Consider the following 13070-nt stretch of genomic DNA (forward strand, 5'->3'; position numbering starts at 1 on the left):
GTGAAATGGGGATTTAAGTTAACACTAACACCTCTCTCGTAGTTTCATCTTTCAAGAGAAACAATACCTGCGCAGGACCTGGTGTTGGGTACTGTGTGGGGCACAGGCTCAGAGGTGGCGAGCTCCGAATCCAGCCAGGCCGCGTCCTAAAAATGTGGGCTTCTTTCTTAACCTTCTAGGCCTTATGTTTCTCGCCCATCCAGTGGAAGAATGCCAGTACCTCCAGCCCCTAACCGCAGGCTTTCTCAAGCCACACCTGTAAAGCTCTTAGCGTGGCATGAAATTCGCATTCAGTGCGTGCCGACCATGATAGCTTTCCTAATAGATTTCTGAGTTAGTACATTTCTAACAATTTCAAATTAATAATTTGAGTTTAATAAACTTGCAAAAGAGCCTAAACTAAAAAAAACCATAAATATCTGACCCCATGAAGGAATTCAGCAAATAGTGGGTGAGGGCTGTTACATATTTCGTGATTTTTTTTTTTAATGTTTAAACCAATATTTATTGAACAGATACACTAAATAACAATCACATGTAAATAGTTTGGTAATATTGACACAAAGCATGAGCTTTAATGGAAGAACTTGAATTTAGAATAAGACGTTTCTCCCTGGAATGCATAGGCATTTCCAATTGCCTGAATACCTTCGTTTGTGTTTTCCACAGTTACGTCAATGAAATACGTTCCACAACAAATTCATCACCTTCATTCACAGACTTACTCCTTTTCCTCGATCCTTTTATCCCGGACTGTTCCATATTTCTGAGGGTTTACCTCTTTTGCTCATTGCAACACAGTGATTGAGGCCCTGAGAATCCAAATTCCCACTTCATGGAGGGAGAAGATGCGCCGGAGAGAGGTGAGGTAGTTTCTCCAGGCTCACAAGCCCGTGTCCAGACCTCCGCTTTCTCCACCTGCCACACCATGTTCTCCATCATCAGAAGCCATTTTGCTTTCCTTACTTTCCTTTAAGAACTGCAGCTAAGGAGCCAGCTTCAGCTTTGCTCCTGTTCTCAAGCTGCCCCGGTTCTGGGGAGACATGGCCCTCGACCCTGCAGCCCAAGCTGGCTGCCCTGCCTGAGCATGGAGGGTGCTGCTCCTGCAGCCCGGTCCCCTCAGGACACCTCCCTTTCTGGAGGCCTCAGCGTTTGTTCTTTCAGTACAAAGGGTCCCAGGGTGACAGCTGACATTGGCACTGCACCTGGCCATTCTTCAGGGGGGTGAGGAGATGCCAAGGCCTTCACTGAGGCTTCTCATCCCTTCCACATGGAGTTGGGAGCCCAGCGAGTCTGAACACAGCAAAAAGGGTGTGTCCTGGTCTTTAGAGAAACCCTGCCTGTCTGCAGGGGCATCTCCCCATTTCTCAGAACATGGAGGGATCCAGCAGTGGGTGGGGGACAGCCCCCTGCCTCCTCTGAGGCCCTGGGTTTACAGAGGTGGTTTCAAAGTCTAGGAGGGCCTCATATCTGAGGTTGGGCTGCTGGAGCCCGCCTCAGAGTTAGAGCCACTCAGCTGGTGGTCAGACACCTGCTTTGCTGCCTGCAAGGGGGCCAGGTGGGTTCTGCTGAAACTCAGACTCGTTCAAGAGCTGTCCCAACAGTCTCACCTCCAGAGAAGCCAGCTGAACCTGTACCCCTCACCCACCGGTGACCCAGGTCTGAAACCTTCCCAGGCCTTCAGAGGCCTCGTGTATCGGTTTAAATGAATATATATTCTTACTAGCGCATTCACTCGCTTGACAAATGTCTGGAGCACCTACCTACCGTGGATGGGCCAGGTGCTCTGATTGATACACAGGACGAGAAAAATATCCTCTTGCCCTCCTGACAAGAGGGAGATGGACATGAAACTGGTACATTAAAACACCGACTCTTTTATCATGGAAAGTTCAAAGCATATACAAAAGTAGGGCAAATAATGGATTGAGCCCCGACGAATCAGTCACCAGGTTCAGTCATTATCAATCTGTGGCCAATATCATTTAATCTCTGTCCCTCCCCTCCCGTATTATTATTATTAACATCCCGTATTATTTTTAACATTACTATTATTATTATTATTTTTTTTTAACATCCCGTATTATTATTATTATTTTTAACATCTTTTTTGGAGTATAGTTGCTTTACAATAGTGTGTTAGTTTCTGCTGTCTAACAAAGTGAATCAGCTCTATGTATACAGATATCCCCATATCCCCTCCCCGTTGCATCTCCCTCCCACCCTCCCTATCCCACCCGTCTAGGGGGACACAAAGCACCAAGCTGATCTCCCCGTGCTATGCAGCTGCTTCCCACTAGCTATCTATTTTACATTTGGTAGTGTATATATGTCCATGCCACTCTCTCACTTCATCCCAGTTTACCCTTTCCCTGCCCTGTGTCCTCAAGTCCATTCTCTACGTCAGTGTCTTTATTCCTGTCCTGCCCCTAGGTTCTTCAGAACCATTTTTTTTTTTTTAGATTCCACATATATGTGTTAGCATATGGTATTTGTTTTTCTCTTTCTGACTTACTTCACTCTGTAAGACAGACTCCAGGTCCATCCACCTCACTACAGATAACTCAGTTTCGTTTCTTTTTATGGCTGAGTAATATTCCATTGTATATATGTGCCACATCTTCTTTATCCATTCATCTGTCAGTGGACACTTAGGTTGCTTCCATGTCCTGGCTATTGTAAATAGTGCTGCAGTGAACACTGTGGTACATGACTCTTTCTGAATTATGGTTTTCTCAGGGTGTATGCCCAGTAGCGGGATTGCTGAGTCATATGGTAGTTCTATTTTTAGTTTTTTAAGGAACCTCCATACCCTTCTCTATAGTGGCTGTATCCCTAACATCGTACACAAAAATAAACTCAAAATGGATTAAAGACCTAAATGTAAGGCCAGACACTGTAAAACTCTTAGAGGAAAATATAGGCAGAACAGTCTATGACATAAATCACAGCAAGGTCCTTTTTGACCCACCTCCTAGAGAAATGGAAATAAAAATAAACAAATGGGACCTAATGAAACTTAAAAGCTTTTGCACAGCAAAGGAAACTATAAACAAGACGAAAAGACCACCCTCAGAATGGGAGAAAATATTTGCAAATGAAGCAATGACAAAGGATTAATATCCCATATTATTTTGATGAAAATCCTAGATATCATATTGTTTCATCTGATAATATTTCAGAATGTATCTCTAAAGGATAAAAACTCTTAAAAGTTACATAATTACACCACTAACAATAATTTCTTCATATTATCAATATCTGGTCAGTGTTTACATTTCCAGTTGTCTCATAAATGGCATAAATTTTTTTGTTCATTTGAATCATGGTCCAGTAAAGATCCAAGTGTTGCAGTGACTGGAGTTACTTTGTATTTTACGTGTCTTTTTAAGGTATAGCCTTTGGGGCTGACCCAGGTGGCCTGGTAACTCATTAGAAATGCAGATACCCAGCATTCCCAGACCTACTGGAGCAGAAACTTTGGGGGTGGGGTCAGCACATTTGTTTTAATAAGCGCTCCAAGGTGATTCTGATCAAAGTTCGAGAGACCCTTTAATCTATAGTTTCCCCTCCTTCTTTCCCCTGTATTTTCCTTGTAATTTCTTTCTTTTTTTTTTTTTTGCGGTACGCGGGCCTCTCACCGCTGTGGCCTCTCCCGGTGTGGAAAACAGGCTGTGGACGCGCAGGCTCAGCGGCCACGGCTCACGGGCCCAGCCGCTCCGCGGCATATGGGATCTTCCCAGGCACGAACCCGTGTCCCCTGCATCGGCGGGCGGACTCTCAACCTCTGCGCCACCAGGGAAGCCCTGTAATTTATTTCTTGATGAAACCTGGCTGCTGTCCTTAGCATTTCCGCAAGTCTGGGTTTTGCCAGTCAGTCCCCAGACACTGACGAAGAAGTTCCTCTCTCCTCTGTACCGAGAGAGTAGAGAAGGCTTTTCTCCCTCAAACAGAGGGGACTGACTTTTGGAGGTGGAGTTCCCAGGAGGAGGGGGTGGGAGTGGGGTGCACTCCAGGCAGGGGAACAGTGTGTGCAGGGGTCTGGAGGCTGGATTGAGCACAGATGTTCCAGGGCCTGTGAAAGGATTGGGTGGAGCCAGGGATGGGGGCGATGGAGAGAGATGAGGCTGCAGAGGGAGGCAGGGTGGACTTTTAAAGGCCTGGATGCTAGCTGTGTGCTAGGTTTATCCAGTGGGGGATGGGAATAGAAGGCCCTGGCCTGGTTGAATAACGTGAGCAGACCTCAGTTTTGACCGGATGGCTCTGACTGCGGAGGAGCGTGACTTGGATGGGGCGACTCAGAGTGGGGAGACTAAGAGGCTGTGTGGGAGCCCTGATAAAGGTCAGCAGGGTCTGGACCAAGGTTGTGGTGGTGAGGCTGCAGAGGGTGACTGTGAGAGATGCTAAGAAGTAGGAATGACAGGGCTTGGGAGTGCAATGAGAGGGGAAGGAGAAGCCTAGGAAACCTCCCTTCTGGGAGCTATGGGGGTTGCACCAACCAAAAGGGACATTTGAGGAGAGAGGCCGGTCTGGGGGTGATTTGAGAGCTGATCCCACGTTGTTGGAGGTAACTCAGGAAAGGTGTTACTAATATCCTGACTCGGGGGTTGATGCCTCAGTTGGGAAAGACCTCAGTGACCCTCCAAGTCTATGGATAGTCACTGAGTCCACTTCTGGGCACACGTTAGAAACATCCACCCACCCATCCACCCATCCATCCACCCATCCACCCATCCGTCCATCCATCTACCCACCCAACCACCTATCCATCCATCCATCCATCCACCCATCCATCCACCCATCCATCCACCCATCCATCCATCCATCCACCCATCCATCCACCCATCCATCCATCCATCCATCCACCCATCCGTCCATCCATCTACCCACCCAACCAGCTATCCATCCATCCATCCATCCATCCACCCACCCATCCATCCATCCATCCATCCATCAATCCATCCACCCATCCATCCATCCATCCATCAATCCATTCACCCATCCATCCATCCATCTACCCACCCAACCACCTATCCATCCATCCATCCATCTACCCACCCAACCACCCATCCATCCATCCATCCACCCATCCACCCATCCATCCATCCATCTACCCACCCAACCACCTATCCATCCATCCACCCACCCTACATTTACTGAGTGCCTGTGACAAATCAGGAGCTGAGGAATCAAAGATGAAATAAGGCATGGCCTTGCCCAGATGAGCCCAGAGTCTGTGAAAGAGAAGTTGGGTGGACAAAAGTATCTTTATCCTGTGTATGGGGTGATCTGGTGGAGCCCCTTCAAATGCTGGGTCCCAGTGGGCAGAGGCTGTGTGGATCCTGAATATAATTCATGAAAATTAGTAGGAAGACCTGTTGGTCTAGAAAGCATTTCCTCACCGCCCCCAGCAGCTGCCTGAACATGCATGTTCCTGTGAACCTATGGTGAAGAGAGAAATTGTGAACGGCCACCACACATGGACTGAGGTTGCAGGAACTCGGGGATCTCACTGTCTCCGGGGAAACTCCGATGCCCCAGTTCTCTCTCACTGGGGTATCTTATCTCCTAATCCATTTAGTGATGGGGACGGTAACTGGAAGTTGCCGTCCAGTGTCAGGATGGGCCTGACGCAGCCCCCTGGTGCTGATGCTGTGGTTTCTGCCATAATAAATGCTCATTTCCATAATTGTTATTTAGCATTTGGAGAGCAGCTATTTTATACTCAGTGTTCTTTGAAGTCAGGAGGTTCTCTCAGTTCACACCAATAAAATTTCCATTTACTTTGGACATCAACCATGGTGATTGAGCAAAAAACCCCATAAATTATTTACTGAAATGGGAGTTCAGTTTACGGTAATAATGCATTAGTTCAGCTAGCCATGCAGCCTGTTATAGGGTAATAAGAATTTTAAATTTTCCTTCTTAAAAGATATTTGCCAGTAACCTACACATGACCTTGAGCTGATCAATTTTCAAAGATGACACTACAGGGAGGGCATATAAGGAGAGAGAAAGGGAGAGCTTTTTTCAAATGGCCTGATTTTAGGCAACTGTCAGCAAATAACCTATTATCTCATGGCTAGCAGGAGAAAAGAAATGAACACATACACTGCATTTTAAAAATCATAAGGACCGGACCTTAAAAATCCTTTTGGAATTGAGCATTTGTTTGATAGAACATAAATCTGAAAGCTAGCAAGGAGGCCTATTTGAAAAAGCTGGGGAGTCTCCATTGTTTGAGACCACCTGTCATTTCACATGAGCCTGGAGCCTTGTAGAATAAAGTCAGCCCAATGGTTCCGTCTTCATCTTTTAAAATGTTGTATTTATGGAGCAGGATCGAGTTGATATGTATCTCAGAAAGTCCACGATTCTGCTCACGGCTCCTTGCTGACTAACGTCTCCAGCAGAGGAGAGCAACGAGCAAGTTCATGATTATGGCTGTCTCTGAGGTTCTCTTATTAAAACTACTTTTTATTTTAGGAGTGTCTGCTTTGATTAAAGCCATGAGAGCCAGGAGCAAATGAGAATGTGTCTGGATTTTACAAGTCTCACGTTTTATAGCAGGAACCCTGATGAAGCCTGTATTTTAATTATTACACTGTTAAGGCAGGTGATGAGTATTAACCTCACAAGTTCAACTAGTTTCTCCTCTGCTCTCTGCTTTGGGGTCTAAAAAATCCTGTGGCAGGAGACTTGTTGGTTGAATCCTATTTTTACTTGTTCATCTCCTCTACTTGGCTGCATAAATATTTTCATTTATTTATATATCCCTCTTTGCTGCAAAAATTATTTTTTAAATGACTTGGTTGAAGAATGTTTTGTGGGCTGAGTCCCAGGTTAAGAGTGAACCTAGGAACACCTGTATCTATTTCTATATTTACTAAACTAAAAAAGATTATATACTTCTATATAATAAAGATTACTTACTTATATACAGTAAGTATATAAGACATAAGTAATGGTAAATCATCTAAAACGAATGACAAAGAAGACCTGAAGATGATTTTCTATTGGTTTTCTAGGAAGCTTCCGGTCTCTTCCTCCTCGGCTTGATTCTGTGGCTGACAGTTTGCATTCTTGAAGTGTTCCTTGTTTTTCTGATTCTGTGATGTGAGATCATCAAACCCCTCTGCGTTACCGCATTTCAGAGTAACTTAGTGCTTGAAATGGGAAGATGCTTTGAGTGTCTGTTTAATCTTGTGGGAACGGCGGACTAGGTATTTCTTAAAGCTCCCTGATCCGTCGGCTCTGCCCTTGACTACACTTCTGGTAGAGCATTTTCCTTTCATCTCTTTCACCAGTCTTCTCTCCTTACCTCCGCAGGTGAGTATCCCTTTTCTTTTCATCAACTTCCTTTCTCTCTTCCAAGCCTGGACTCTAAAAATCTCTCTTCTTCTTGGGCTTTTAGCTTTGCCTTTCTCTTCTGCTCCTCATGTGCCCAGGACACTCTGTGTACTGAACTGGAATATCACATAGGCGGGAGCAGTCATGGGGCAGATGTTATTATATTGGCTTTACAGAGAAACTTAAACAGGGTCACAGTGAATGACAGTTGGTGTTTCTTACTGTGGATAATGGCCTAGGTTTAATTGGTAGCCAGGACACACAGCATGTACCTTGTACATATAGACGTTCCATGTATCAACTCTCTCCTCTTGTCTGTTAGCTTAGATCTGTCAATTATCCATAGACCAATAGGTAATATTCTGTTGACCCTGCTGTGTTTATTCTTAATCACTTACCTGTTGAATGAAAGCTCTCAAGATTGGTTGGGACTATACGCACACCAGAAACTTCTCACATCCCGCAGGGGCTAAAGTAGACTTTTCCATATTCTTTTCCCTAAAAATTTTTGAGCACCTTTTTGACATCTTAAATAGTTAAATAGAGAAATATTAGCTTGATAACAAAGTTATCACTGCAGGCTCTTTATATTTCTGTGGAGGGTCAGCGCCCATTAACTGGTGAATTACCTTTGATTTGGGATCTGGAGAGCTATAGATGTGGGTGTGCATGATATGCAAATGTCTATAAAAATGTTACTCCTCCATACCTTCTGTGCAAATCAGTTTTAAATCATCGCACAACGTAGCTGCATTTTAATTTCTAATGGAGAAAATCCATGAAGTTCAATTGCCTCTAGGCCTGGCTGAGTGATCAGCAAGTCAAATGATTTATTTCGTACTGAACCAGAGGCAGGGTGGGAGGGAGGTACAGGGAGAACCAAAAAACATCCTTGGTTCTTGTCTTCAAATTCCCTGGAGTCCTCTGGGGGCCCAAGGCATGTGTTCAGTGTGTGGCCCAACACATGCTATTTTACAAGTCAGCAGGACATGCTCTGAGAAGGGCTGAGTGATGGGATAATTAGAACCAAGCAGACAGCGGGGTGGATGGTTTGTCTGCAGATAAATAGCTTGTTTGCTAATTGCCGGCACCAGATTTTCTGGGCAATTAGACATTCGGTGTCTTCCAAAACCTTCTGTGCAAATGTGGACACATGGCTGCAGGCCTTGCAGGTAGCGGGTGGAGAGAGGGTGGCTCACGGGCCCAGCCGCTCCGTGGCACATGGGATCTTCCCGGACTGGGGCACGAACCCGTGTCCCCTGCATCGGCAGGCGGACTCTCAACCACTGCGCCACCAGGGAAGCCCCGAGCAAGTTTTTTTTAATAAAATTTTTTTATTGTGGTAAAGTATATATAACATAAAATTTGCCATTTTAACCATTTTTAAGTGTGCAAATCAGTGGCATTAATTACATTCACAATGTTGTGCAACCGTCACTACTTTTTCCAAAATTTTTCATCACCCCAAATGGAAATTCTGTACTCCCCATTCCTCCCTCTAGCCCCTGGCTACTTCTAATCTACTGTCTGTCTCTATGAATTTGCCTGTTCTAAACATTATATGGTATTTGTCCTTTTGTGTCCAGCTTATTTCACTTAGCATAATGTTTTCTAGGTTCATCCATGGTGTATCATGTGTAAGAATTTCATTCCTTTTTACAGCTGAATAATATTCCATTGAATGGATATACCACATGTTGTTTATCCATTTGCCTGTTGATGGATACTTGGGTTATTTTCACTTTTTGGTTTTTGTGAATAATGCTGCAGTGAACACGTACATACAAGCGTCCCTGTTTTCAGTTCTTTTGGGTAGTTACTTAGGAGTGGAATTCTTAGGAGTGGAATTGAGTCTATGGTAAGGCTATATTTGAGTTTTTGAGGAACTACCAAGCTACTTATCACAGCAGCTGTATCATTTTGCATTCCCACAAGATATATACAGGGGGTCCAATCTCTCCACATCCTTGCCACCATTTGTTATTTCCTTTTTTTCTTTTCCATTAGAGCCATCCTAGTGGGTGTGAAGCAGTATCTCACTGTGGTTTTGATTTCCCTAATGACTAATGAGTGCATTTCCCTAATGACTAATGAGTTAAGCATCTTTCACGTGCTTATCGACCATTAGTGTATGCTCTTTGGAGAAATGTCTGTTTAAGTCCTTTGCCCCGCCAGTGGATTCGTGGCCTCTGTACTTACTTGCTTCTGAACCTTTCTCCCAGAGGTTGGAACTGTGCCTTATCAGGAGGAGAGGGAGCATACGCCTGCAGATTGGGGAGGTGGCTGTGCAGATTTGAAGCTTCGTATTCACTCTTCCATGATTCATTTTATTCCCTCAACCCATTTGGTGCCCACTGTAATGATGCTGTTCGAGTTCTCACTAAGCAGGAAAAAAAAAAAATCAGTAAGCGCGTGGGATTAACCAAAGTGATTTGGCAAGCAGAGGCAGACGGAGCCACTCCTAGTGCTTCCCTAGAAGCAGACAGGTCTTTCTCAGATACCTCATACCCTCTGGGTTTCCTTGACTACAGGTGTTGTTGTAGCACATTACCCGTTTTTTTTCCCTGTCAGGTATTAGTCTATATACTGAATGGAGCAGTATTTGCAGAACGTACTGGATGGTACCTGGGATTTGTTGGTGACCAGGGTCTGGCCAGCACCTCTGCAGGGGGAGCCTGCAGTGCTTGTTCCGCTGCCCTGCAGGCCCTGCCGGTCCTGGGCAGCGGGCAGGGAGAGTGGGTGGAGCTTCCAGCACTGACCAGGGACAGGGCGACTTCTCCTTGGGTGCTCATCCCTGGGGGAGAGCCACGGGGCTCTGGCAAGGTTTCAGAACAAACGTCTGTGCCTGAGTAATTGCAAGAGCAGTAGGGGAATCGACAAAATGCTATTCATGCTGCCTGGCTGTTGGCTCTTCTCTGATTTGATCGCGTGTCTGTTGCAGGGCCCCGACTGGGGGACCCAGGAATGCTAATCTGTCTGTCTTTCTGCTATGTTTTTTGTTTTGTTTTTTTAAATTGAATGTCAAAACCCTTCAGCATCACTGAAGAGAGATGAGTTCCCCTTGTTCTGGCAGGGCCTCGTGCCAGAGGGAGGGAGGAGGTGTTGCATCCACAAAGCAAGGGAATTATTTCTGGAAGTCGCACTCCTGTCCTCTATTCTTACGATTAGGCTTGCTAATCTTTGGGGTGGGGTCCCATACTCCTTTGGGAACCTGACAGCTGTGGATGCCCTTCCAAGAAAATGCATGAAAAATTTGCACATCATCTCAGGGGGCTACAGGCTCCTCTGGTCCATACTGGCGCCTGGGCTAAGGACCAGCTCTGCAGAGGGCATGAGCCAGGTGCCAAGGCGATGTGGGGACTGGGCAGCCTCTCTGCTAAGTGGGAGTTGGTTGGCACATAGGGAGAGTCCTGGTGGTCACTGTGAGAAAAGGAGCGTCTCATTTGGTCAAGTTTTAAATATCAAATACGGGGGTGGACAGATCAGACACCCTACCTTTCTGGCTGGAGTTCAGCCTCGCCCCACGTTAGCTGGCTTTCCAGGGGCAACAGTCCCTGCAGGAGCAAAGCCACCCAGCCCGCATTGCTGCTGTCCGGCTCAGTCCACACCACCTCTAAGGAGCGCACTTGTCTTTCCTTTCAGAAATGGCCCCTACATCTGCATATTCATCTCCAGCCCGGAGTCTGGGGGACACAGGAATAACACCTCTGTCCCCTTCCCACACTGTGGTAAGAAATGTGTGTGTATGGGGAGGGGGGTATGTGTGCTGATTACTTTGCGTTCAGAGGCGCCTCTTACGTGATGGGCTTCTGAGCGGCTCCTCACGTTCATGGTGGAGATTAAGTTGTCCTCGTACCAGCCCCGTGAGCCTTACCAAGCCCCTTCGCCACTGTGGGTCAGCAAAGGCTTTCCACGGTGTGGATGGTGCTCCTGGAGCCATTGGCCTGGGTGTGGGTAACATGAGCAGGCAGGGTGGGAGCAGCTCTTCAAAGATTCAGGGCTCAGAGACTGCGAGGCATCCTCTTGGGAGGAAGCAGCCACTTTGGGCTGGCGGGTGAGTCAGTGAAATGCAGTGGCTTTTCCACTGTAGTTAACCGCCGTGACCAAAAGCTGTGGCTGTAATGGCTTCTGCACCAGCTTGCCCGAGAGAGAGGACCTGGGCAGCGCGGGGGGCTGGAGGCTGGGCATTTGCTCCCACCCTGCCCCTCACTGCAAAGGTGGATACTGTGGGGCAGCCGTTCCAGGGATTTACATGTAGCCAACCAGAGAGACGTACCTGGAGGAAAGGGCGGCTTTGTACAAGCTGCTCAGAGCCTCAAAGCAGACCCTGCTGAGAAGAACTTCAGAGCCATCGCTAGGTAGGGACGCCAGCTTGTCTTGGTTTTCCTGGAACCATCCTGGTTTCCACGCAAAGTCCTGTATCCTGGAACTCCCTCAGGCTTGGGAAAACTGAGAGGCTTGGTCACCTAACAGCTGGGTCCTGTGGTTTTCAAACTCTGTACCCCGAGGGTTCCCTGTAAAACTTCAGGATAAGCTGAACGGGATGGGGGGCAGTGTGATGAAAGGCCAGACATGTGGGGTTCTCACCCCCTGCTCTAACCAATACTCTTCAAATCCAAAAATTATTGGTATAATTTGAAGTTCTGTGGATGTTAAAAAAAAAAAAAAGTCTACATTTGCTTAAAGGATTTTTTGGAAGTCTGTCATGGCCTGACCAACTCACTTGACAGATGAGGAAAGGCTCGAGGCCCCAAGGGGGCAGGACTCAGCAGGGTCATATGATGTCTATGGCAGGACCGGGCAGGGTCCCTGGTATGCTGAGCCCCACATCCATGCATGACACGCCCGGGCAGGTGGAGGGGTCACCTGGCAGGTGCACAGGGCACAGCTGAGCAGGGTCTGGAGATCTGTGCAGGGACTGGGGGAGGGCAATGGGGGGCAGAGGGGGGTGTCACTCAGGGAACCACTGGGGTTCCAGCCCAGATGGAAGAGTTTCCGTAATTAGCCACGTTTGTGCACAGTTGATAAAGGGAGTGTTGGGCAAGTGTAGGCAGGGGCCCTCCCCGGTGGCCTGGCCCTTGTTCAGGAGACACCTCCATCTCTCCTTGAGTTGCTCAGGTAGGGGCTGAGAAAGCCTGCCCTCTCCCCAGGACTCACCACATGGCAGCCTTGAACCAGAATGTGCAGTATGCTTCTGTCTACAGTGGGCACACAGCAGGGCAGGGTGGAGCCCTTCTGAAAGCCTGGCTTGACTGCCCCACCCACTCCCTGTACCCCGCTCGGTTATCTGCAGAACGATGCCGACCCAAACGTCTCTGAGCAGCAGACGTTTCTCGTGGTGGTGGCTGTCGACTTCGGGACCACATCCAGCGGCTATGCCTACAGCTTCACCAAGGAGCCAGAGTGCATCCATGTAATGAGGTGAGTGCTGTGGGCAGGGAGGGGCAGGTGCTGGCGCCGGTCGCTGTAACTATGGAGACTTGAGGGAGGGCCTTGGGGGAGGGGAGAGGGATTAGTACAGGGAGCAGGTGAATGGTACGTAGTCGGCGGGTCCTGCATTCTGGCCCCGCTTGGCCCAAACTCACCATGCCACTTGGGGCAAGCCACTTCTGATCTCTGGGCTCCAGGTTCCTGGTCTGTCAATGTGTTGCTTTAATTCTGACTTGGTTTGGGGAAGGACCTGGACAGTATGTTTGAAACCAGGTGATTCCAGCGTACAG

At 47.3% G+C, this 13070-nt stretch overlaps 1 protein-coding gene across 1 annotated transcript in view; it reads left to right on the top strand.

Annotated features, from left to right (window-relative positions):
- The window catches only part of HSPA12A (heat shock protein family A (Hsp70) member 12A), a 69230-nt gene that overhangs the window by 24816 nt on the left and 31344 nt on the right, over positions 1 to 13070 (top strand). Inside the window, exons 2-3 of the mRNA XM_033842415.2 lie at positions 10993 to 11078; positions 12644 to 12771. Of these exons, the coding sequence (XP_033698306.1) occupies positions 10993 to 11078; positions 12644 to 12771 (214 nt within the window). The remainder of the gene's footprint in view (positions 1 to 10992; positions 11079 to 12643; positions 12772 to 13070) is intronic.

The sequence above is a fragment of the Tursiops truncatus genome, chromosome 16 (genome assembly GCF_011762595.2).
Source record: "Tursiops truncatus isolate mTurTru1 chromosome 16, mTurTru1.mat.Y, whole genome shotgun sequence".
Taxonomy (NCBI): Eukaryota; Metazoa; Chordata; class Mammalia; order Artiodactyla; family Delphinidae; genus Tursiops; species Tursiops truncatus.